The sequence below is a fragment of the Maylandia zebra genome, linkage group LG23 (genome assembly GCF_041146795.1).
Source record: "Maylandia zebra isolate NMK-2024a linkage group LG23, Mzebra_GT3a, whole genome shotgun sequence".
In the NCBI taxonomy this organism is placed as follows: domain Eukaryota; kingdom Metazoa; phylum Chordata; class Actinopteri; order Cichliformes; family Cichlidae; genus Maylandia; species Maylandia zebra.
Window position 1 is genome coordinate 24,156,324 of NC_135188.1, and position 26,926 is coordinate 24,183,249.

Consider the following 26,926-nt stretch of genomic DNA (forward strand, 5'->3'; position numbering starts at 1 on the left):
TCTCTCTTCTCCTCTTTTTTCTCTCTCCTTTGGCTGCGTCCCCAGTCCTTTGAGCGAGTGCTGGTGGAGAACAAGCTCCACGGGCTGTCGCCGGCCCTGTCAGAGGCCATCCAGAGCATCTCCCGCTGGGAGCTGGTCCAGGCGGCGCTGCCTCACGTACTCCACTGCACCTCCATCCTGCTGTCTAACAGGAACAAGCTTGGTGAGGACGCTTTAGTCCAATCGAGCTGACAGCTTCATCCAGGTCATACCCAATCGCCAAAACACAAATCTGATTCTCCTTTTAGCTTCTTTCAGAGATCATCGCTTAAAAGGACAGAAAGGCAAATGATAGAATTAATATTTATGAGATTAAAATGGCCTGCACACAACAGGAGAGAAAAGCATCAACTCCTTCCATGTGACTTCCATGTGTCAGACATGAAACATGAATGAGCCACTGTTTGCATTATTATTGAGCAGGATTTGACACTTTCTTTAAGTAGGAGGTGGCAGGCTTTGAACTAAGCTGTTATACGCCTTCAAGTGAAAATCACTGTTGCCACACAGTAAGAGGGTCCTTCATTCAATCCAGGTCAGATCCCTCCTGTTGTGCGGCTTGTTGTCCTTGAGGGTTTCTCCTTTGGGAGCTCAGGTTTCATGCAAGAACATGCTAGATTGGTTCTCCTGTCACTCCACCTTTGACCAAAGCACTGGCTAAGTCCCTGTCAATGCTCTCGCTGCAGTATTTTGGATCAACTGAAGGCTTTTCAGAGAGTTTTTAGGACAGCTTGATAATAAGGAATTACTGTATTCCAGTCTAGAAGTAATGAAATGCATGAACTAGTTTTTTAGCATCACTCTGAGAAAGGGCATTTCTAATTGTAGAGAAATTGCACAAATAGAAGAAAGCAGTCCAACATATTTGTTTAATATGTGAAGTTAAGGACGTATCCTGGTCAAAAAGGACTCAAAGATTCCTCGCTGTGTTATTGGAGGCCTAAGTAGTGCCATCTGGAGTAAGCATCTGGTTAGATATCATATTTCTTAGATTATTAGGGTTGAGGACAATAACCTCAGTTTAAATTTAGAAGCAGGAAATTACAGGTCACCATCAAATATGACCAGTTTGTAGGCATGCAAGATTTTTTGGTAGTGGAAGCTTTCTGGTTTCTCTCTGGAGTCCACTTGCAGGTGACTTTTGGCAGGCCAGCCATGTTTAAGCAGATAAAAAAGTGTCTGTGTGTTTAGTATTTGTCTTTCGGTTACATCACAGGTCACCAGGACAAGTTGGGTGTGGCGGAGACCAAGCTGCTCCACACGCTGCACTGGATGCTGCTGGAGGCCCCACAGGAGTGCAACCATGAGCCCAGCCTGAGCCACGGCTGGTCCAGGGGCAGCAGCAGTAGCGCCTTCCTCCAGCCTGTGGGGAACCAGGGTTCCTCCCCGGGAGCTCCTAGCTCCTGCTCCAGCTCGGGCCTGGGTGGGTTAGGACAACAGCACAGTGGCTCCCTGCTGGAGGAGGATGAGCATACTCGCACCAAACTATTCCAAAAGAGCATGGCAACAGTAGAGCTGTTTGTGTTCCTGTTTGCACCGCTTGTTCATCGGATAAAGGTCTGTAACTGCGGATGCAAATGTGTACGGCCTTGAAATTGATTTTTGTAACAGAGAGCCAGGATGGCACAGGCATTGTGTTAATCTGTGGCGTTAGACTATTTATAATTTTGAGAATTTTGTGATTAATTTCAGCAACCCCTGTGTTGCTTAATTTAGTACTTGCAGTCAGCATCACCCTGTGCCTATTGATCTGTGTGTGCACACAGATGAAAGGGTCAGCTTATATTACTCCTGGGAGTGCACTGTTTCCCAGCTGTGCAGGGAATTACTGTCTTGTCTTGTTAGCATGTTGTAACGGAGGTTTAAGAATCTTAACAACACAAAACATTTAACCAAGACAGAATAATTGTTTCTGGTGTTTACAGGCTGTTTTGAGGAAAGAAATGTGTAAATATGTTGCCTTTTTCCAGGAGTCAGACTTGACCTTCAGACTGGCTAGTGGTCTGGTAATATGGCAGCCAATGTGGGAGCACCGCCTGCCTGACATCCCTGCTTTTACTGCCCTCATCAAACCTGTCAGAAACATTGTTACAGGTGAAGAAATTCCCACTTTTTAAAGAAATTCCTACTATCTTTGAGAAATCGCTGCTATCTTTAAGGGCTATATATATAATATATAGAGTATATAAAGTGGTTCTTAATCGTATTCCTAATATATAACCCATGCATCTGTGTCAGATATTCCTCCTTAACATCTTTCATGTTTAAGATGTTCAGCTGAACTAATTTTAACCTAAATCTGGGATACTTTTAGTTTACCGTGTCCCAATTATAGTTAGTTAACCATAAATAAGCTTATAATTTCAACCTTTTATCTACTGCCCTAAGCTAATACTCTATTTAACAGCAATTTAATATATAGAATTATGTTTGCTGGTGTTATATTTTTGTAGTTGGCTAATTTAAACAATTTTTTTCTAATTAAAGTTTTTTATTATTTTAAACAATTAAGAAAACCATAACATAATAACCCAAAACAACAAAAAACACACTCAGTGAAGAAAACAAATAAATACATAAATAAATTAAATAAATAAATAAACTGTTGCACACACAGTTAATTCTTAATTGAAGAAAGAAAGAAAGAAAAAGAATTAATTTAAACTATTTAAATGTTTGTTTGTTTTTTGCTATTTAAAACTGTTAATACACAAAGTTAGCTAACAGTTTTCTTCCGGCAACATAGCAGCTAAATCACTGGTGTTCATTTCATAGCTTTAGCTAGCTGCTGTAATACAGCTTTTTATCTGTTACATTAGGCTAACAGTGTTATTTGCACAGTCACCTAACAATTTCATCTCTTTAGTTATATATACTTTTATATTTCAACTGTTAATCTAAACAGTTAGCTAACAGCTTTGGCAATTTGGTCATTCGTACCTTTTTGCTATTTCAACTGCTAATACACCAAGTTAGCTAACAGTTTTGACTAGTTATCCAGCATTTCAATCACAATAAGATGGAGTCAATCTGCTGTCAGTTTGTGATTGACGGGGTTAAGCTTGGTAGTTACATGCATTTTGTTTGTGATTAACTGTGATAAATCTGTAAAAATTGCAAATCCTTTGCAATCTACATACAAAGAAATTCACACTAACAAATTCCATGAGGAACCTCACAGATTTACTGCTCTACTATCAAAGTAATGTAACAATGCCGCCCCAAAAAATCTTTACAAAAAACAAATAGAGTGTCACAGACGAGTTACGGTTATTGGCGCAGACTGACTTAGATTGATTATATTGTGTTTGCAATCCTTCTGCATTTATAAATTAGGCGGCAATAATTGCAATCGAACAGCAAAAACCTTCAATGCAATCACCAGCCAACCAGACCCTCCTATTTTTGGTGTGAAAGAACCACAATCCATAACGTTAGCTAACATATTTAGTCATAGGACACTCAGTTCTATAAATAGTGAAACGAATCATTCCAGGTGTCTGCTGCCTACTGCAGAAGAACCCTCTGGGGTACTTGTACCCCTGGTTGGGAATTAGTGTGTTAAGAGATAATCTATTTTTATTTGCTCAGAATTAACACATGTATACTGTTATGCCTGTCTAAACAGCAAAGAGGAACTCCCCAGTCAACAACCAGTGCAGCCCCTGTGGATCAGGCAACCCGGGTCCCACGGTGAGCTAACGTTTTCAGCCCATATCTTGTCAGATTCTGCTTCCCATGTTGATTGAATGTGCTCGGGCAAGAGTCTGAGGCTTCTTCCCCTCCCCTTTTCCAATGTTCCCCCTGGGGCTGGCTGTTAATATTCATTAGCACGGTGAGCCGGGGTCATGACAGAAACCACACTCCAACCTCAGAGCCTTTAATTATCAGGAACTGTCTGCCTGTCTGTCTTCCTGATATCCATCTCTATCTCTCTTCCTACCCACAGGGCTTCCAGGTGGTTTGCGAAGCCACCCAATCAGATTCCTCCTCCCCGTCAGTCGGGGAGCAGAGTTGTCGTCGTGGTAACTCAGTGGAAAAAGGTGGCCCTTCCCAACAGCAACCCCCACCGGTCAAAGGCCCTTCCAAGAAAAAGTGAGCATGTGTTATTCAGTTTCCCCTCAAGAAGCAGTGAAACGTGTTGAAGCATCAATTTTAACTTACCAAACAAATGGATAATTGTATTAATAGAGACCCACAGAGGAAATCACACAAGCATTATTTTTGATTTATAAACGATCAATATTGGAGGCGCTGCTTTCATAAAACCTCTCGGAAATGACTAATTTTTCCACGCTTTAGCCAGTTGAGGGTTGAAGCAGTGCAGACATGACCTGCACTGACACGGAGCTGGTGCCATCGTCTTGTTGATGGCTAAACACCGAGCCCCGCAGCAGCGTCTGTCAAACCCACTGCACCACACGCCTCGCTCTGCTAGCTTGCGATGAGCTAGGGTACATGAATAGATCCACTTCCCCCTGTGTAATATGTTGCTTCAAGCAGTACTGTCTCGTCCCTCACGCACACAACCACAGCTCTTTTCCTGTTGTGCATCAGCAAACCCATGTGACATTTTGCCCACATATCCAGGGTAATTACGCTGAAGTAATGTGCTACATGTCTAATGCTGGCAGAGTCCCTGGCCTGGCTTGATTTGGTGTGCCCACTTCCAGGCCAAGGCTCAGTCTCTCTCAAGCTCTCTTTGGCAAAGGCAGGGCAAAAAATAAAAAATAAAAAGTTTACAATTACACCAAATCTGACCAGCAAAGAAGTTCCTCACTGGCAGGTTTATTTCCATCCTAAGCCCTCCGCTGCTCATCTTAGCTCATTCTGACAACCAAGCATGTCACTCCGACGCTTTTTCGCAATCCTTCTGACAGCCGGCAGCTGACTGAAAATCAAAACAAGCCCGGAAACCAACCCCCTCGCCTCCTAAAAACACCCCCGAGCCTATTATATCCTCACACATCCTTGCACCACAGGGTTTGAGCAGTGGTTACATGGTAATGCAGGAGATGGAGGATCTATCCCTCCTCTTTCCCTGCTTAACAAAGACAAATTAATTGCTTTCTTCATGCGTGCAGTGGGATTTTCAGGCTGACTGCGGGATTGAGGAGGACAGTGAGCTGAATGTAAATCAGACATGCAGCAAGGGAGAGTTTTGACGCTCTCCTGATCAAAAATACCCCCCGCCTCCCCCACCTACCCCACCAGACTCCAGGTCTCTGAGGGACGGTTTACATTTACATCTGCCAGTCACCAGGCTGTTCGTGCACCTCTGCGCTGCACCGCACTGATAAAATAATTTCCGGCACCGGGTGCTGCGAGTAATGCAGCTTACTCAACCACCGCAATCCGCGCAGCACTGCTGATGCTGAGGCAGTTTCCATGGCAACCGCTGGCTGCTGCATCCTCTCCTACCGCATGGAGTCGGAGGACCGGGGTGGCTGTCGTCACGCGGTCTCTGTGGCAACCTGACACAATAGCAGTAGGGAGAGTGAGTGTGTATGTGTGAGTGTGTCGACTAGACGGTGAAACATGATACAGCCTGCCTTCGCCGCCCGCTCTCAAAGTGATTCATGTACATATCGACCAGCACTTCCTGCTCCATTTATTACAGCGGCTGGGATTAAATGGCCCGCTACGTCTGCCTCTCCTACAGTATCAATATGTTTCTTCACAGTTTGTGGTAACTCCTTTGCAGCTCGCCAACTGCTGACCTTCATTCCTGCTTATTTATAGTGGACTCACGTAGGCTGGAGCTCCCTCCCTCCCTCCCTCCCTCTCTGCTCCTCTTCCAATGATGCTGAAGGGGGGCTCTGTCCTTGTTTATCATCCTCCTTTGATGCATTGTTAATGAAGCAATGTGGCAGGAGTTGATCACAGTCTAATATAACACAAAAGGTTGTGATGTAGTGTAATTATATATGTAGTTACGGCTTTTGGCATTGCTATCATGATATTCAGTTTAGCTACTTAGGGATAGTTTACTGTAAAGTGCCTTTTAATTCAGTTCAGTTTTATTCATATAGAGCAGGGGTCCCCAATCCCAGTCCACAAGGGCCAGTGTCCCTGCAGGTTTTACATCTCACCCTGGGTCAACACACCTGAATCACATGATTAGTTCATTACCAGGCCTCTGGAGAACTTTAAGACATGTTGAGGAGGTCATTTAGCCATTTAAATCAGCTGTGATGGATCAGGGACACATCTAAAACCTGCAGGGACACCGGCCCTCGTGGACTGGGATTGGGGACCCCTGATATAGAGCAACAGTTGCCTCAATGCGCTTTTTATTGTAAGGTAAAAGCAGAGAAAACCCCAACAGTCATATGACCCTATGAGCAAGTACTTTGGCGACAGTAGGAAGGAAAAACTCCCTTTTAACAGGAAGAAACCTCCAGCAGAACCAGGCTCAGGAGGGCGCGGCCATCTTCCGGTTGGGAGTGACGCGACATGCTGTGGAAGAGAGCCAGAGATGAATAATAACTAATACTTAAATGCTGAGATGTGTATGAGCACATATGTAAAAAGGTGACTTTAACTGCATGTGTCTGTTCATTCTACAGTCCGTGTTCTATTCCATATCTGCTACTTTTATCCACTTGTGTTGAGATTTCTCACCTGATGTCTTGCACACATTGCCTAGGAGTTGTCCCCCATATTGGATGTGATACAACCAAAGTCAGTGGTGGTTGTTCTTGGAGGGGTTTTTGCTCCTGCTGGGTGAAACTGCTGCAAAGAAGCTCCTGCACCATAATCCTCCTAGTGATTGCTTTGGTCGCTAGTAATGCGCCATGATTTCCTATAGTTTTTCTTATGTTGTCATCAGCCTGCTAGGCAGCTGGGCAGAGTGGACACCCAAGTTTGTGAATGCAGTGACTCGAGAAGGAGGCAATGTAGAATCTTGAAATTGATACCTTCAGGCACTAAAAATCAAGCTTAAATTTCAGCTACTTTCAGTGACCTTTATGTTTTTCTGAGAACAAGAAGATCCCGTTGAGATTAAAAACCTCTTTTTCAAGGGAGACCTGGCCAAGATAGGCAGCAGCAAGTGTCCCACAGTTACAGAAATTACTCAATTAAACACAGGCAGCAACAACACACATGCAAAAATAAATGAAAAAATTAAATTAAATTCAAATAAAAATAAAAAAATCAGTTGAAATGACAATCAATCTAATTGAAACAGTTGCATGTTATGGACTTGGCCTTAAGGATTCGTAGTTTAGATTTAAAAGCACTTAATAAAATGAATTCAGTCATTTTCCATTCGTTCTGCAGTTTGTTCCAAGCCGAGGATGCTAAGTGGACAAAAGCTCTTTTACCAAATTCAGTTCAGGCAAATGGAACAGAAAGCAACAAGTAACCATGCAGACGAAGAGAATACTGACCAGCATGTTTCATTGTAAGCAGGGAACATATATAAGAAGGTAGCAACCCAAGTATTGCTTTATATATAAAACTATATAGATAAAAGTTCCTCCGACTTGCCAAAGCAGGCCATCCTACCTGAGAGTATAACTTACAGGGTGAGTCTGAAATTTGCGGTTAGTGATGAACCTCAGAGAAGCATGATACACAGTATCAACCATTCAAAGACATTGAGCAGAAGTATTCATACAGTGGGGCAAAAAAGTATTTAGTCAGCCACCGATTGTGCAAGTTCCCCCACTTAAAATGATGACAGAGGTCAGTAATTTGCACCAGAGGTACACTTCAACTGTGAGAGACAGAATGTGAAAAAAAATATCCATGAATCCACATGGTAGGATTTGTAAAGAATTTATTCGTAAATCAGGGTGGAAAATAAGTATTTGGTCACCTTAAACAAGGAAAATCTCTGGCTCTCACAGACCTGTAACGTCTTCTGTAAGAAGCTTTTCTGTCCCCCACTCGTTACCTGTATGAATGGCACCTGTTTGAACTCATCATCTGTATAAAAGACACCTGTCCACAGCCTCAAACAGTCAGACTCCAAACGCCGCCATGGCCAAGACCAAAGAGCTTTCGAAGGACACCAGGAAAAGTATTGTAGACCTGCACCAGACTGGGAAGAGTGAATCTACAATAGGCAAGCAGCTTGGTGTGAAAAAATCAACTGTGGGAGCAATCATCAGAAAATGGAAGACATACAAGACCACTGATAATCTCCCTCGATCTGGGGCTCCACGCAAGATCTCATCCCGTGGGGTCAAAATGATCATGAGAACGGTGAGCAAAGATCCCAGAACCACACGTGGGGACCTGGTGAATGACCTGCAGAGAGCTGGGACCAAAGTAACAAAGGTCACCATCAGTAACACACTACAACGGCAGGGAATCAAATCCCGCAGTGCCAGACGTGTTCCGCTGCTGAAGCCAGTGCATGTCCAGGCCCGTCTGAAGTTTGCCAGAGAGCACATGGATGATACAGCAGAGGATTGGGAGAATGTCATGTGGTCAGATGAAACCAAAGTAGAACTTTTTGGTATAAACTCAACTCGTCGTGTTTGGAGGAAGAAGAATACTGAGTTGCATCCCAAGAACACCATACCTACTGTGAAGCATGGGGGTGGAAACATCATGCTATGGGGCTGTTTTTCTGCCAAGGGGACAGGACGACTGATCCGTGTTAAGGACAGAATGAATGGGGCCATGTATCGTGAGATTTTGAGCCAAAACCTCCTTCCATCAGTGAGAACTTTGAAGATGAAACGAGGCTGGGTCTTCCAACATGACAATGATCCAAAACACACCGCCCGGGCAACAAAGGAGTGGCTCCGTAAGAAGCATTTGAAAGTCCTGGAGTGGCCTAGCCAGTCTCCAGACCTCAACCCCATAGAAAATCTGTGGCGGGAGTTGAAAGTCCGTGTTGCTCGGCGACAGCCCCAAAACATCACTGCTCTCGAGAAGATCTGCATGGAGGAATGGGCCAAAATACCAGCTACTGTGTGTGCAAACCTGGGGCCTGTTCTTCGTACTGCGCTAAGTAAGTTAGCTGGATTAGATTGTTGACGATTTCGCGTGATCCCGGATCGTTCGGTTCCCCGAAGCTCATCCGGGACTTGCTGTCATAGCAACAGAGCCGTAAGCGTAAACCTGCTCGGGAGCAGGTTTACTTTATGTAAACAGGATTAGATCGCGGCCACGCAGGTATGTCCGCTTCATTTATACGAAAGCAACAGCGATATTCCACCACTGTTTCACCATAAATAAATAACATCAATGTAACTAAAGATAATGCAGCACTTGATCCTTTTATTGATGTCACACAGATACATACAGGTCATTTCCTAAAAAAGGGAAATGAACTATTAACATTCTATTACATGTATGTGATTATTACAGATGTAATTCATATTTCAGAGTAGTAATTGTAAATTACTTCGTGTAATCAAGATGAGAGACCACGGCTATAAAAGCGAAGGTGGATTTGGGAAGCCTGTCGCAGCCATGTCCTGTCCGTATACGCGAGCCACCCATTGCGGAAGGTGCAAGATTGATAAGGAGAGTCCTCAGAATTCAGCGTATATTGCGGGATAGACAGGATCCTTTAGCTCAGCGCGACAGTGTGCTCATAGAGAGATATCGATATTCCCGTGAGGGTATTACTTACTTAACCAACTTGTTGACGAGGGGGTGCAGGACCACCACCTGTCTTTTTTTCCTCTGCCCTTTTCTTGGTTGCTGTTACGAACAAACTAACAGAGTATTACAGGCCAGTATTACCTTGCCAAGAGACGAAAAGCAATCTAAGTGATAAATATTACCATTCTGTAGAATACTCCTGTATTCCACTTTTACTTGTTCCCATGTTCTTGTGGGTCCTGTTGTGGCTCTAATGTGAAAGGGGATATAATATAACATATTATAATATAATATAATGCCATATGATATTGGACAATATAGTGTCATATGATAGATCTACCCTACCGCCTACTGGTGTTGGCCAGAGGGGCCGATGGCGCGATATGGCAGCCTGGCTACAACCGTAGCTGCCTCCACCAGTGTGTGAATGTGGGAGTGAATGAATAGTGGTATCGTACAGCGCTTTGGGTGCCTTGGAAAGCGCTATATGAACCCAATCCATTATTATTAGTATTATTATTAAATTACCTACGAGTTTGATTTGTCAGCAACTTTCTGCCAGCCCTCTCTCCTTGCTTCTGCAGCCTTTGCAGTGTTCTCTTGCGTTTTAATTAAACTCTGAAACTCCTGAAATCCCTCACTCATGAGTTCTTGCTCTGCTGCCGGAAAATACCGAGCACGCCCCTTCGACATTTTCGCCGACCAATCAGCGGGTTGCCGATCAATGTTTCTACTATCGATGCGTAGCCCCTTTTACGACACCCAGTGATGTCACATTACTGCGTCCAGCTGTACTAATCGTCAACAGCAGGCGTGTTCGGGGAACCGGATTAGCAAGCTCACGGTTAGCGCGATGGTTTGGTCTTGGATGTGTCATTTGATCTTGGATGTAGTAAGCGAGGTACGAAGAACAGGCCCCTGGTAAAGACCTATAGTAAACGTTTGACCTCTGTTATTGCCAACAAAGGTTATGTTACAAAGTATTGAGTTGTATTTTTGTTATTGACCAAATACTTATTTTCCACCCTGATTTAGGAATAAATTCTTTACAAATCCTATCATGTGGATTCATGGATTTTTTTTTCACATTCTGTCTCTCACAGTTGAAGTGTACCTCTGGTGCAAATTACTGACCTCTGTCATCATTTTAGGTGGAGGAACTTGCACAATCGGTGGCTGACTAAATACTTTTTTGCCCCACTGTATATACAATATCTCCATAATCCAGCACAGGCAAAAATGTCGCAGCAACAAGCCGCTTCTTTGTACTAAAAGAGAAACACAACTTATTTTGAAAATAAAATCTCAGTTTTAACTTCAGATTTTTCACATGATTCTCTACATGTGGTTTGAAGGTGAGCGAGTCATCAATTAAGATTCCCAGATATTTATGGGTGTGAACCAACTCTATTTTATTACCTTCAAGAGTGGTTACTGATGGGATTGTTTGGGCCCATTTTCTTGATTTAGAAAACAACATGAGCTTTGTTTTGTCTGCGTTGAGAACAAGTTTAAGCTGAAGTAATGTGATGTGAATGTGATAATTCAAGAAGGAAATCACATTTTTGTCAAATTAATGCCATAGGTGCATCTACTAAAAATCTCAATGACTTCAAATTCCAGTGACCTTGACCTCACGTTCAGAGGTCAGTTTTTCTCATCGACTACTAGCTGAGGTGTAGTCCACCGGAAATAGAGAAGGTTCGCCTTCAGAGTAAAGCTTGATTTAGGCTTTTATGGGAAAATCTACATCACACAGTAACTGGAAACTCTGTTTGTTTCAACACTGTAACCTTCCAGCCATTCAAGTCATTATGGTATGTGTCAACCCAGCGTACATTTCTCAGGCGGTGCAGGTCAGCTTATGTAAAAGGTTGCAACATACGGTTAAAATTGGGTTCTGGTTATGGCGTAGGTTATGCTGTAGATCTGATGCAGAAGCATCATTTATGTGAAAATGTTGTGCCTTAGGACTGCAGCTAGCAACAGTCTACTGTGTCCAGTTTGTGTCCCACTGTTTACAGTTTCACTGCAGCTTTGAGAGCAGCTGCACAGTGTTTAGAGACCAGTTCATCATGAAAGTGATGAACTGGTCTTCAACTACAACCTCAGCAGTCTGCTACTGGTTGGTTTGTCAGCCAGTACAACTGGAACTTTATCATGCATTTCTCCAACATGCTGGTTCAGTTGTCCATGAAACAACATATCGATTGAGCTGAAAGTCCTGACAGATCATCTGATTTTATCCTTTTATGACTCCACTGACACCCTTCAAAGTATCGAATCAGCAAATCTCATGTAGGCTGCACAATTTAAGCTGCTACAGACTGCTTACTTTTTGCTGCTGCCTCTGCAAGCTGCTTTGCAACCCAACCCCACGCCTTGCTCCTCCTTTACATGCTTTTTCATCTTCTTCTTTTTTTTTTTTTTACCTCTATCAATGTCATATACCATATATTGTCACCAATGTTCCCTCTAAACCAGGGCTCTAGACTAACTTTTTGCCATGGGCGTACCGGTACGCCTAACTTTTTAAAGTTAGGCGTACCGGCACAAAAGTTAGGTGTACACAAATTTTATAATAATTTATATAATATAATGTGTTTTTCTGGATACACTGTGCTTTTTCAGCATTCAAAGATTGATGACACCGTGTCAGAGCACTGGCATGAATGAATGAATGAATGAATTTCAGAAGGATCAGGCCTTAACTTAACAGAAAAGTTAGCAATAGTTCTTTTCCTATTACAGCTACATCCACGTCTGTCGTGCCTAGGCTGCTCACTAGGGCTGGGTATCATCACTGATTTATATAATCCATTTGATTCCGGTTTTCAAAGTCCCGATTCAATTCAACTTAGCCTCAGACATTCAGAAATATTATAATTCTGATCATTTATCAGTACTGACTTCATCAGAATTGTGAACATCACAGCAGATGTATGGGCTCAAAATGTGGTCATAAATATTTTGTACTTGTAAAAAAGATTTGTATGTGTAAAAAAGATTTGTGTGTGCGTAAAAAAGATTTGTATGTGTAAAAAGAATTTGTGTGTGCGTAAAAAAGCTTTGTATGTGTAAAAAAGATTTGTGTGTGCGTAAAAAAGATTTGTGTGTGTGTAAAAAAGATTTGTATGTGTAAAAAGAATTTGTGTGTGCGTAAAAAAGATTTGTATGTGTAAAAAAGATTTGTGTGTGCGTAAAAAAGATTTGTGTGTGTAAAAAAGATTTGTGTGTGCGTAAAAAAGATTTGTGTGTGTGTAAAAAAGATTTGTATGTGTAAAAAGAATTTGTGTGTGCGTAAAAAAGCTTTGTATGTGTAAAAAAGATTTGTGTGTGCGTAAAAAAGATTTGTGTGTGTGTAAAAAAGATTTGTATGTGTAAAAAGAATTTGTGTGTGCGTAAAAAAGATTTGTATGTGTAAAAAAGATTTGTATGTGTAAAAAAGATTTGTGTGTGCGTAAAAAAGATTTGTGTGTGCGTAAAAAAGATTTGTATGTGTAAAAAAGATTTGTATGTGTAAAAAAGATTTGTGTGTGCGTAAAAAAGATTTGTGTGTGCGTAAAAAAGATTTGTGTGTGTAAAAAAGATTTGTGTGTGCGTAAAAAAGATTTGTATGTGTAAAAAAGATTTGTATGTGTAAAAAAGATTTGTGTGTGCGTAAAAAAGATTTGTGTGTGTAAAAAAGATTTGTGTGTGCGTAAAAAAGATTTGTGTGTGCGTAAAAAAGATTTGTATGTGTAAAAAAGATTTGTGTGTGCGTAAAAAAGATTTGTATGTGTAAAAAAGATTTGTGTGTGCGTAAAAAAGATTTGTATGTGTAAAAAGAATTTGTGTGTGCGTAAAAAAGATTTGTGTGTGTAAAAAAGATTTGTATGTGTAAAAAGAATTTGTGTGTGCGTAAAAAAGATTTGTATGTGTAAAAAAGATTTGTGTGTGGACTTAGAAAAAAAACCCCTGCAAGTTACAAGTACTGATTTTTGACCCTATTTTTCTTCCCTTCATCTGATTGGTGAATGTCATGTCAATCACAAATGTAACAATCCAATCAGAGAACAGATGGGTTTGGCTGTCGGAGGGGCGCTGTTTTGAACTGCAGGTCCTTGAAGGGTGATACCGTTTGAAGCTGGAGGATCGCTATATAAATATCCGATAGCAGCTAGGTCCCCTAACTTTCAGTAGCTGTTGAAAGGATAAAGTTGTGGTATATCAGTGGTTAGAAATAACATTATTACTTTAGGATTAGTTTAACACAAAGTCAGGGCTGACCCAGGACCATTGCTGTGAGTCACAGTGCGCAGCATAAAAGTCCTTTCACATCAGATGCAGGATACGCTGCTAATGCTAACTGCTAACTAAAAGCAAAGGATCCAGAATTTGTTGCTGGCTGCTGGGCTCTGTGGGTTTTTGCAGCAGCTCTACCTGTACTAGATGCACCTTCTCCTTGTCTTTTCTATCTCTGACTTTATGTCCTCTACAAGAGTTTTTTTTTTTTTTGCTAGTTCTTCAAATGTTCAATAAAAACATGTATGCTAATTCATAATGAAGAAAGCTTTGTAATGAAGACTGTCATTTCCAAAACACTGCCCGCCCCCACCCCGCGGTCCGCAGCGCTGTTGAAAAGGCTGTGGAAGTCCCTGTATTAAACACGTAGACCTGTGACACAAAAATCACCAAACTCGGACGACCACAGACTGTTTTCCTTCGTGGTGATGAAGGAAAACGCTGGGTTGGCATGTAAAAGGGCATTTATTCCCTTCAAGGACCTGCAGTTCAAAAAAAGCGCCCCTCGACAGCCAAACCCATCTGTTCTCTGATTGGATTGTTACATTTGTGATTGACATGACATTGACCAATCAGATGAAGGGAAGAAAAATAGGGTCAAAAATCCGTACTTGTAACTTGCAGGGTTTTTTTTTCTAAGTCCACACACAAATCTTTTTTACGCACACACAAATCTTTTTTACAAGTACAAAATATTTACGACCACATTTTGAGCCCATACCAGATGCCTTTCTGTGAAAGTAACTGAGAATAAAACACAGAAAAACATGAAGGAGATTTTCCTGGTCTGGCTTTTTATAGCAGATAACCTTAAAAATATTCTATAATGTTCTGCATATAAAGTTTACATTTCTTCAGTATTGAATAACAGAAAAAACAGGCTTTCTTGTCCGAGGTCATTTAAGTGAAAAAAAGAAAAAGACAGCAGCCACAGCGCTGTAAACAACGGTAGACTGGTGGGTAATAAGCGAATGAATAATACAGAAAACAGAGATTGGAGACGGGAAACTGTTCTTGAAGTACAGAGAGAGAGAGAGAGAGAGAGAGCTAGCTGTGCATGGAGTGTGATTTTAATAGTCGTGGAAGCAAAACAGCAAAATTCATGACGACATTGGTCATGAAAAGAGCTGGCTCGGTGAATTTTGGTTGGAGAGAGACAAAACCTGCAGCTCAGAATCAGCGCAAAAAGACGTAATCACAGCGCGGACCGGACGCATCAGAACCGCTAAGCTCCGACAGCGTGTCCGTCTACGGGCCGTCGGGTGAGAAAGCCGAGAAAGACAAAGTTGATTCTGATGCGTCGGTCCGTTCTGTGTTTACGTCTTTGTGTGGAATCCGTGTACCTGCTCTCATTTGCTGTTTGGTTGTTGTTGAAATGGTTTTGTGAGCTTTAATCTGAGAATCTGGCGTTTCTGGCAAAACACAGTTATATTTAAAAGTCGATTCAGGATATAATGAATTGATATCGCTTTATTCAAGCTACTCACCTCCCACTTCCACCTGCACTTTCAACTGGACCACGGCCAATCAGAGAGGTCCCACCCCTGACTATCTCTGATTGGTTTAGTCCACGATAGGGGCAAAATGTGTGTCTGTTGTTGACCACAGGGAAGGTTGCAGATTTTTTTTTTTTTTTTCTTTTTGCTACCCGAACAGTTGGTCGCACAGGTGCAACCAAATATTTTTTTTAGTCGCACCACTGAAAAATTTGGTCGCATTTGCGACCAAATTGGTCGCACTCTAGAGCCCTGCTCTAAACTGCGGGCGTGCGCAATTGCGCACTGCTAGCACGGTCTCTGCGCACAGGAAAAAAATCTAACCTGAATTGAAATTAAAATCAATACTTTAACAATTCTGTTTTGCAGTGTTAGTCAGTAAGTGACTGGCTGCTCCAGTATGGGATTAGAACGATGCCACCGTATCCCATAGTCCAGCCAATGATGCGATTCACATTCGTATATACGCAGCTAATCAACGTCGTTGACAGGCTACGACAGCGTCCTTATGTGCCGACACCGGTGTTTTAGCTAGCGAAGCAGCGTGGCTGATGTGGAGTGAAGCCACGTTAATGACAACGTGTACAACCATTGGAGATGTGAGCAGGACTGACGGAAGAATTGACGGGAAAAGTGTTGACTTTATACCAGTTTTTAAATTGTGTTGATAGGCCACGTAAAACCAGAGTTATGATAAAAAAATATATATATATATTTACCAAACATATATGTAATGTTTGGTAAAAATGGCGTTTTATAAGGAGAACGCTCGAAAGCGCTCTCCGTATGTGAGCAAAAACAAAATCAAAAAATTTCCCAGCCTTTCCTGTTGGTGGAAAAATGTACCATGTTGACCAATCAAAAAATGAAAAGGCAACATGGCATTTAGTTGTTTAGAAAGGGGGAAGTTTTAGGAGTGACGGCGGTGTTTTGAGATGTGAGAGATTTGCGACGTTTAGCGCAAATCTTGTGTCGTTAGTGTGTAGTGTAGTCAATAGTTTTGTTGTGTGTGTCAGAACAATGAGGCGACTACTGAATGTTACAGGTGATACAGGAGTGATACATCTCCTATTGTCAGGCCTGCAGGTATCAGGCTGTTGTTCTTCTTTATCTCATAGTGGACAGAAATAATTTTTTGGAGTGGCACAAACAATTTGTGTGGCATCAAATTTGATGCAGAACAGCTGATTGTTCTGCAAATAGTTTGAAATGTTTATTTAAAAAACCGCCTTGGCTGCATTTTTAAGTAAACAGCTGCAAAAAACTTTGTTGTTTGCATAACTCGATTCGATGCTGGCGTGACCAAAGTACACACGTCTAATGTTGCTCATTGTGGTCCAAGTGGCCGCTCAGGGAGTTTGTGTGTCACTCAGACACATGAAAAATTAGAGGGAATGTTGATTGTCACTGGCATATGCTCTCTATGTGGGTCTTGTTGCTACTATCCTCACCTCTGGCTTTTTGGACACAGAGATCCCAAAACAGAGGAATACTGTCAGACATAAACGGCTGCAGATAGAAACAGAACAGCTTGCTACCCAGTTACACCCGGTAACTTTTGTTTAAGGAGCTAAACTTTTTCTTAAAACTAACTGTGGTCTAAAAGCCATCAGCTATTAGGTAAATTAGACCACAGATATAGCAGAAGCTGTTCTTACTTTATAAAAATTGAGCAATCAGGTTACATGTCACCTGTTACATCTCTCTAGCTATGTCAGAGTTGCAGGTTTCACAGAGCAGAGCAGTTACAGCGGATGTAATAAAGGCAACTCTTTCTTAGTCCCACAAAATCTATCTGACAATGTAGCACCCATCCAGTTATGCGGAAGTGTGGATATGTTGTGCCCGAATGTTAAAATGCTCTGAAACAAACGGCGAATACAGGCTTAACTCTTTGATGCACACATATCTTCATTTAGCTTCTAGCTTTCACAATCACAGTTGGTTGTGCCCTCTTGCTTGTTGAACTCCCCGCAAGGGCCCGATTTATTCTGCATACCTTCACGTACTAGGTGAACTCCTTTCATAGATTGATTTAATCTGTGCGTGATTAATTTCTGTACTGTCTTTTAAAATTAAACTTCACCATCTTAAAGGTTGAACCTGTGAAACTTCCTTTATTTCCTCTCTCTTCTTTCAGAACATCAGCTCCTGCCGGCCTGCCAGCATCGTTGGCCCAGCGGGCACGTTACGCCACTTATTTTGATGTGGCTGTGCTGCGCTGTCTGCTGCAGCCGCACTGGACGGAGGAGGGCGTGCACTGGGCCTTGATGTACTACCTGCAGCGCCTCAGGCAGATCCTGGAGGAGAGGCCTGAACGTCCCCCAGAGCCCTTGGTTGCACCTCTGCCACGGCCACGCAGCAGCTCCATGGTGGCTGCGACACCCTCACTGGTCAACACCCACAAGACTCAGGTCACTCATCGAAACAGCTTTAATAGTCGCCTCTAAGCCATCTTTAGGATGTCCGTGTTGCTCCTGCTGGTTCGTGACCTTTGCCTTCTCTTATTTTTCGCAGGATATGAGCTTAAAATGCAATGAAGAGGGGAAATCTCTGAGCACAGAGACCTTTGCAAGGGTTTCCCTGACTAACCTTCGTCGGCAGGCTGTCCCTGACTTGTCTTCCGACCTGGGCATGAACATCTTCAAGAAGGTCAGAGACTGGCCTTTATGTTTTAAGCTAAAACAATAAATACAGATTCATGTGATTGAGAGGACCTGTTGTTCCACTTCAGTTTAAGAACCGCCGCGAGGACCGCGAGAGAAAGGGCTCCATCCCCTTCCATCACACGGGGAAGAAGCGCCAGCGTCGGATGGGGGTTCCTTTCCTGCTGCACGATGACCACCTGGACGTCTCTCCCACCCGCAGCACCTTCTCCTTCGGAAGCTTCTCTGGCCTGGGTGACGACAGGCGGGCCCTGGAACGTGGAGGCTGGCAGGCCACCATCATGGGTAATGAGATTGGATGCCACCAGTTTGAAGTCTTGCTTCCACTCCACCGAGCTTTCATGAGTCAGAGGATTTAGTCTGGATCTGGCTGTCAGCTGGTGAATTAGGTCACTTCATTGACACTGGTATTCCTTATGAGCTCTCACTGAATAGTGGAGATTAACATTTGCTCAAGGCACAAAAGCAGTTATTATTTTTATTATTTTCAAGAGTTAGTGACTTTTTAAAGGCTTATTTCCATTAAGAAAAAAAACCTACTGTCCTCTTTTACCATGCTGTTATGAACCCACTTAACCTGAGCTGCTGCTAGAAAGATTCAAGTCTGTGTCATAGTGTATAAGTATGAGATACTTCTTACAACATGTCATAATTTGAAACCCATGACTGCTGGAAGGTCAAATTGTTGCTCCTATAGTTTGCTAATTAGAGCAGAAACTCTTAAAAAATAAAAGAAATTATGAAAATGCCCGTAGCTGGCCATTGATAATTATTTTAGCACTTTATGTCTCAAATATTTATACATTGAAATACACTCATTGGACACTGTTTACCTTGCAAAAGAGGTTGCTTTAAGTTTTCATGGTACAGACTAAACAAGGTGCTGGAAATATTCATTAGAGATTTTAAGTCCACATTGACATGATAGCATCACACAATTGCTGCTGATTTCTAGGCTGGACATGCCAGAGGGGCTCTACTGGATCAAGATCTAGTGACTGTGGAGGATGGATGGAAACCATGGACATCAGATACAGCTGGGTAAAAAAAAAAAGTTTAACTTTCAGCTCAACAAACACCAAAGCCGCAGAGACAGACTCTCTGGGGTAGGCAGGACGTAAATGCACTCTGTCTCTGTGGGCTTTGATGTTTGCTGAGCTTAAAGTTAAGCTTTTCTTTTCAGCTCCATCTGATGTCCACGTTTAGTTGTGTTATTTGGTTGTGTGCTTTCGACCTAAAACGTGTCCATTTGTTGCATCTCTTTCCAGGCAAATTCACACGGCGGGGCAGCACAGACACAGCTGCAGATGCAGACAGCCTGAGTGCCAAACACTCTCATTCCCACCACTCGCTGCTCAGAGACATGCCCGACCACTCTAACAGCCACAGTGACAACACCGTCAAGGAGGGTAAGAAGATGGTTTAAATATGGGCCTGAGCAGGTATTTAAAGCAAGCCCAAAAGTTAAATTTCTAGATGTTAAAAAACCTGAAGGAGTCTTAAAGGGGACCTATTATGACTTTCCTGGTTTCCTGTCATATATACACCGGAAATGAAGGCCACAGTTTCCAAAAAAAAAAAAAAAAGAGCTAAAAGCTGCTCTAAATCCTTGTTTTTAGACAGTTTTTTAATACTCTTGGATCTGCATGACATTATTGAGAGAGAATATGCGTAATATGGTCATCTCAGAGCAGCCAATCAGAAGAAAGTTGGCTTAAAAGAGGAGGGACTGCACCAAAGCCCAGCCTGAGGTGAAGACGGATTATTTTGAAGCATGAATCATGCAAAGCTGCTCTGTTAGAGTCTCAAATATGGTGCTAGGAATGAGCAAAATGAGTAGACCAGTGTATTGATTTGTCTTTCCTAGGCTTAACAAATCAACAGAACATAGATGATGTCACTCACACAGTTTAAACTCTCTCTTTTGTTGGTAGATGGTTAAAAAACAATAAAAGATAGATCACAGATGTTTTAAATGAGACAAATTAAAGCCGGCATACGTCAAATCAAAATGAGTTCTTAGAGATGCTGGCAGAGTGCAAGAGGAACCACAAACATCCATGTTATTTGAAAGTAAAGCGAAATAAACAAATTATCCACTGCTGATCACATTAGTGTCCATCAGCTACAATAAAGGGAGGACAGATGCTGCCGGCTCCCTTTGAGGCTCGCTGAGCAAAGCAGAAATAGGGCAGGATTATATAACAGCAATATTGTTGTGACAATGCTAATTTACACACAAACTACACACAAAATAAGAGCACCGGCTTTTAAACTGATTCACACTCTGCCACACGCTTTCTGTTTGGGTTTAGCGAGAAAGGAGCTGAATTTGACATGAGGTGCTGCCGGGATGAAAAGTACCAAAGTATCAGGCTCATTTTGTGAGGAAGCTGTCAAAAGGGTCAAATTTGCAGAAAGGACACTTTTGTATTCAGTACATATCACATGCAGGACTGTAGAGATTCAACCGTAAATATGAGAAGAATAAATAAGTGACTGAACTCAAATACGAGAATGAAATGGTTTCTTTTCGTTGACACATGGGCTTCAACATTAACCATTGTTCCATTGTTGCTTTTGAATCGCTTGCCAGATGGCAGCAGGGAGAACAAGCTGTGTCTGGGATGGTTATTGTCTTTAAGTGTCCTCGGAGCGCTGAGGAGACACCTCACCTAATCAGTATCATTGACCCGGTGGGTGTAATCACCCACCCGAGCCTCCCAGTTTTCAACTGTTCACATCCGATCCCAGTTAATGATCTTCACAGTTTGGATGCTTTCTATTGCTTCTGTGTAAAAGGTTCCAAGACCTTGCCAGAGTGCTGTGACATCAGACACAATAACACTTAAATTAATCATTAAAGTCTCAAACTGAGCGTGCCAGGGTTTTTTTTTTTTTGTGTGTGTGTGTTGATCTCTTACAATTTGAATGCAGCAAGTGAAATGGTGCCAAGTGAAAAAAAGAAAAAAAAAACAGGTTTCACACACATTTCTTCTCAAGTACATCTCTGTACAACCTTCTGGCTGTTGTGCCTTATGTGAAGCTATTAAAGCTAAACCCAAAAGAATAACTTTATGAGCAAAATGCAAAGGTATGTGGAAAACTAAGTACATCCATTATCCTTTTGCTGCTCTGGAACATTCAGGTTTGTGATCACAGAATGCAGCAATGCAAACTTTATAGGAGCAGACGTTCGAGCAAATACCCAAGAGCGACATCAGTTAACATGTTAAATCTTAACATTTATGACAGTACAGTTCCAAAAAGACTGATAAGTGTGGCTTGTTTGGAGAGGTTTCCAGGAGAAAGCCTCTTCTCTGTTAAAAAACATACAAACAAACAAAAAACACGGCAGCACAGTTTAGGTTTGCAAAGTTGCATCTGAACCAACCACAAGACTTCTGTAACAATGTGGTTTGGACAGACGAGACCAAAGTGGAGTTGTTTATTTGTAGTATGAAGCACCACAGTTGGAGAAAATGGAACTCAACACATCAAGACAACCACCTCATACAAACTGGCAGCACAGTGGTGGTGGGGTCATGATTTGGGCTTGTTTTATGGACCTGGTCAGCTTCCAGTCAATGAGTCTTCATGGTCTACCAAATTATCTGTCTGACTGCTGTTATTGGTTCCAACTGGGTCATGCAACAGGAGAATGATCTCAAACAAAGCAGCGATGACTGAAAAAGAAAACAACCAAAGTTCTGCAATGACCCAGTCAAAGTCCAGACCTTTGTACCTGGAACATAACATAGTTAGATAAACATCGAACTAATAATACAAGAAAGGTCTCTATCTACCCATCTGTACATCACTGGAAAAACCACAGCCATTCATCAGATCCACAAAACAGTTGAGCTAAAGCACTATGGAGCTACCTAAGTGGAACAAGAGGGCGATCTCGAGGATCTGTGAGTTAGAAAAACTATTAACCAGGACCGTGTACTCAATAAAAAATGATTTTCTGTTGTCTAAAGTTCGATCTCAGATCTCCACCATCACCATGGCGGCGTTCAACACAACAGTTGCGTCCTTTAACGTGGGCTACGCCGACTTCTTCACTGAGCACATGAAGAAACTCTGCAACCCCGTGGCTGTACCTGAAATCCCAGTGGAGCCGCTGGCATGCGCCAACCTGCCGCGCAGCCTCACTGACTCCTGTATCAACTACTCCTGTCTGGAGGAAGGCGAGAACATCGAGGGCACCAATAACTTTGTGCTGAAAAACGGCATGTTGGACCTCACAGTGAGTGATTTAATTGGACCCTGGGGGCAAATACAGCTATTAGAAGTTATGGCCCTATTTGGCTGCTCTAATAAGCAATTATGTCACCAGTGGGACTCCAAGCAGACTCGATTCTGATGCTTTCCTTTTTAAGTCATAACATCACAGACACTTTACAGTTTCCTTAATTATTTCTCTTATGTTATTGGGACCTTCTTGGTCAAACTAAATAATTCTCTGATTTTGTCACCCTTTCTTTGCCTTCCTTCTTCCAATTTAGGCTATCCTGAGAGCTCTTTACTCCATTCTCAGCCACGATATCAGTTCCAGGATCTGCGACGTGGCTCTCAACATCATCGACTGCCTGCTGCAGCTGGGCGTGGTGCCCGGGATGGGCAAGTTGTCCAAGCCAGATAACAAGGAGAACCAAGAGGCTCGTGTCAAAGATGCGGCAGCTCAGGGCCTCGGAGGAGTCGCCCAGGGAGGCGGGCCGATTGCAGGGGCTGGAGGAGGTGGAGGAGGGGGTGGTGGAGGAGGAGGGGGAGGGGGAAGTGGTGGAGGGAGCGGGCAGGGGAGCAAGGACGATGTGAAAAATAATAAGGATGACGATAAAAAGGTGTGTTTGAACAGGTTTGTTTAGAGTGAGATTGTAAAGGTGTAGGATGCCTGAATGTCTCAACTTGTGTGTTTTCTTGCTTCTCTTCACTGGGAACAGGAAGAAGCTGGTGGCCTCAGCCCCCACCGCCTGGCTTTGACAATGCTCATAAAGATAGTCAAGTCTCTGGGCTGTGCTTACGGCTGTGGTGAGGGCCATCGAGGACTATCAGGAGATCGCCTGAGGATGCAGGTTACTCTCTATTCTCTAATTCTTTGAATGTGTGCAAATAAACACAGTTTCAGATGGTGACATCGATTCATTACCTATTAATTATTTACTGAATTGCTCCTTCGGTGTAATAAAAGTTTAATAAAAATGAAACTCATTGGCTGGAGCACTGGGCTGAGTGAGAGACAGCCGCAATTTCTTTTTAATTCTAATGAATTGGTTTTTTCATTAAAACCCTTTAGAGCCGATCGGAGCGGGAACGCTCTGTTATGCGTAACTATTTTTAAATCCCAGTAGCACTGCAACCACGTAAGCTAGCGCAAAAATTTTTTTTGCATATGAAACCGGAGGAGTTGTACTTACATCTGATGCCATCAGCTTGTCCTAGGTCACGGTTTCCTTCCACATAAAGCTTTGCAAAAACTGCATAAAAAGCGCTTGCAGGAACAAAAACATAATATTCCAGAAACACGCTTTACCGATCTGATCAGCTGTTCAAAACACTTCCTACGTTGGAATAGACGTCAGCGCGAACTTTTGCATTTCCGCCATTACCTGCCCGAATCCGGAAGTGACGTCATTTTCGCGGAAATGTAGTCTTTTTTGCGATCAGGGCCTCAGGGCCTATACTGCTCTTTTTAAAAGTTATCTTTGACTTTATGACTTTCTGTGTCGTTTCTGGGATTCTTAGGACTCATATTGCACTGCTGGAAATAGTTTATTTTGATGCATATGCTGCTTTTTTGCAAATTTGCAGTATAATATTTATTTTCATTTTTCCTGCAGTGTATAAAAATTGGTGTATTTCAAAAATAAAACTATGAAGACACTCAAAATAAATTTCCTGTGGTGGGAAACTATTTTGTGCAACTTTTTTGTATTTACAGTTTTGAGGGATAAGACTCTTAAATTTCTCTAACTACAAATATATGTTAAAAAATCAAAAACGATTTTCAATTTTTTTGTAGTTTATTGCACTTTTTTGCAATTTATGTAATTACTATGCACTTAATGAATACATATTATTAAAATCTGGGCTATAATGGTTGCATTGATGTATAGCAACTTGAAATGCTCCCAAAAATGGCTCCACAGCATGTAAAAATATAATATAAGCTCTGGCGGACTTGGTTCTATGGTAGGTCTTAAAGGGTTAAAAACAAACATAGCATTAGTTCAGGCAGGCCACAAAACCCTAGCTGCAAATACTGGCTCTTCAACTAATCTCACTGCCAGTGCACATCTACAGATGACTCAGCTGATAGTGATCTAAAAATCATTTCAGAGAGGGTGGTATTTTAACTTGGTTTAGGATCTGCAAGCCACTTTGGAACCCACCTCCACTCATACAGTGGAGACAAAAAGTGCTGTTTAAAAGTATTTTTGTTTGTTTTTTGTTTGTTTGTTTGCATATTTGTCACATTTACATTTACACAAAAACTGAACTTTGTGGAAGGTTTGAGTCCCGCATATCTGGGATCAAACTAACAATGATCCAAAACACACCACCTCTGAATGGTTAGAAACAACCAAAAAAACAAAAACAAAATGAAAGTGTTGGAGAGACATAGTGAAAGTCTGGACTTTAATTTGAATGAGATGCTTTGGCATGAGCTTAAACAGGCTGTTCAGTTAGTTTTTCACACAGGGCCAGGCAGGTTTAAAGAACTTTTCCTTTAAATGAACTAAATCATAATTTAAAAATTGCATTTTGTACTTACTCGGAAGGGGGGGAGATACATTTTCTCAGAACTGCATAAACTACTGAAGATGGAAATAAAAATTTCAATGGTAAATTAAATTTAAAGGAAAGCCACTTTATTGCTAGCTGACTTATTTAAAAAAAAAAAAAAAAGTCCAGCAGCCAGAAACTTTGCTCTTGAAGTTAATTTTTAAAAATCTTTCTTTCAGGCCCAGAACTGCCTCACCAACCTGTATAAGCTGGACAAGCTTCAGTTTCGCCTGACTATGCGCGAGTACGTCAACAGAGACTCCCTCAATAACATAGTCGACTTCCTGCATGCACTGCTGGGCTTCTGCATGGAGCCCATCACTGACAGTAAGTGCTGCGGTGTGTGTTTGTGTGTGTGCGCGAGAGGGATGCAGATACGAGACAGTCACAAAGAAAAATATCATAAATGCTGGTAATAAATGCAGAAACAGGATGAACAACACTGGCTTTGATTGCGTATATTGGATTGTTGCTGAAAAATCGTGTGGTAGGGGTAAAAATATTGTTAATTAATTTGAGCATTATTTTTTTTAAATTAATCGATTAATCGTTAAGTCCACAAAATGTAGGGAAATACAAATGTTGACAAGTTTACAGCTACATCAATGCTTTGAATTAAATACAAGTCTGAATGGTAACATGCTCACAATAACAGAAAAATATATCATTTGCACTTCCTAAACGAAGTTTGTTAGCATGTTCACCGCTGAGTTCATTGTCCGCATGCTAATTTGCTAGCAACTAATCAACATTTCCATCAGCTATGTGCTAATTAACAATATTTCTTGCATGCTAGCAGGAAGATACTGAACATGCTAACATTACCCTTCTAAACATCAGCATGCTAGCAGCTTATGTGTGAGCATGTTAGCATCCTGGGTGGTGATTACTACCAAATTAAACCAAAGTATTGGATAAATTAAGAATTTTAACTGAACATAAGCTTAAAGTTATGGAAATAGAGTGCTGCAGGAATGAGTCTTACCACCACACAATGAGTTAGCATTTTACACTTATGGTTTCGTCATCTGCCTGAAAGATACCTGTTTATGGTTAACATAGAAGCTTTACATAAGTAGTAATGGTCTGGTCTTTAGCAGTTCTTCTAATTAGGTAAATACAATCTGAGATGAACACAAGACAAATTACAGTATGTCATTATTTTTGGAAAACTAAAAACACCCCAACATTCAGTAGCTTGTTAAAATAAATTGTAGAATAAACACACAATAATGTAAAGTAATTGTTTTAAGGATGACCCCACCAGTCTTTCTTATCACTATGGAGGAATTTTGGTCGACTCTTCTTTTCAACGTAGCTTCAGTTAATTGAGGTTTGCAGGCATTTATTTGTGCACACCTCACTTCAGGTCCCACCACATGTCATGTTGTAGAGTTGCTGCTGTGCTTGGGATCATTGTCCTATTGCATGACCTAGTTTAATCCAGACTTTCAGACAGATGGCCCCACATTTTACTCTAGAATACTTTGGTATACAGAGGAGTTCATGGACAATTCAATAAGTGCAATGTGTCCAGGTCCCGTGGCTGTAAAACAAGCCCAAACATCACCCCTCCATTAATGTGCTACAGTATAAGGTGTTTGTGCTGATATGCTGTGTTTGGTTTTGTGCATTATGGTTAAACATCTCCACTTTGGTCTCATCTGTCCCAAGGACATTTTTTCAGAAGTGTTGTTTTTTTTTGAAGGGTTTTTTCCAGTGCAACTCTGCAAACCTAAACTGTGCTGCCATGTTCTTTTTAGGGAGAAGAAGGCAGCCCTTACAAACAAGCCATACTTATTCAGTCTTTTTATAATTGTACTGTCATGAACTTTGACATTTAACATGCTAACTGAGGCCTGTAGAATCTGAGTTGTAGCTCTTCAGTTTTTGCTTGGACAACCTTTCATGGGAAGATTGGGGCATTGTGTTAAAACACACCTGGATGCTCCAGAGCAGCAAACTGAGACAACTTCTCCTCTTATAGAGATGCTGATGATCAATTATTCAAGTGCATCTGATTAGCAGTACCTGGCTGTTACCCTGTTAATTCCTATGGTAGCAGTAAGGGTATAGTTAGTT

The 26,926-nt window shown here is 41.8% G+C and overlaps 1 protein-coding gene across 5 annotated transcripts in view; it reads left to right on the plus strand.

Moving 5' to 3' along the window:
* Positions 1 to 26,926, plus strand: part of unc80 (unc-80 homolog (C. elegans)) — an 84,145-nt gene that overhangs the window by 1,135 nt on the left and 56,084 nt on the right. For all 5 annotated transcript variants that reach the window (XM_076880221.1, XM_012922262.5, XM_076880223.1 and 2 more), the window contains exons 3-15: positions 46 to 202; positions 1,256 to 1,596; positions 2,010 to 2,133; positions 3,668 to 3,732; positions 3,989 to 4,134; positions 17,530 to 17,803; positions 17,907 to 18,041; positions 18,124 to 18,340; positions 19,324 to 19,464; positions 22,039 to 22,307; positions 22,567 to 22,902; positions 23,002 to 23,133; positions 25,024 to 25,171. In XM_076880221.1, coding sequence (XP_076736336.1) covers positions 46 to 202; positions 1,256 to 1,596; positions 2,010 to 2,133; positions 3,668 to 3,732; positions 3,989 to 4,134; positions 17,530 to 17,803; positions 17,907 to 18,041; positions 18,124 to 18,340; positions 19,324 to 19,464; positions 22,039 to 22,307; positions 22,567 to 22,902; positions 23,002 to 23,133; positions 25,024 to 25,171 — 2,485 coding nt within the window. The remainder of the gene's footprint in view (positions 1 to 45; positions 203 to 1,255; positions 1,597 to 2,009; positions 2,134 to 3,667; positions 3,733 to 3,988; positions 4,135 to 17,529; positions 17,804 to 17,906; positions 18,042 to 18,123; positions 18,341 to 19,323; positions 19,465 to 22,038; positions 22,308 to 22,566; positions 22,903 to 23,001; positions 23,134 to 25,023; positions 25,172 to 26,926) is intronic.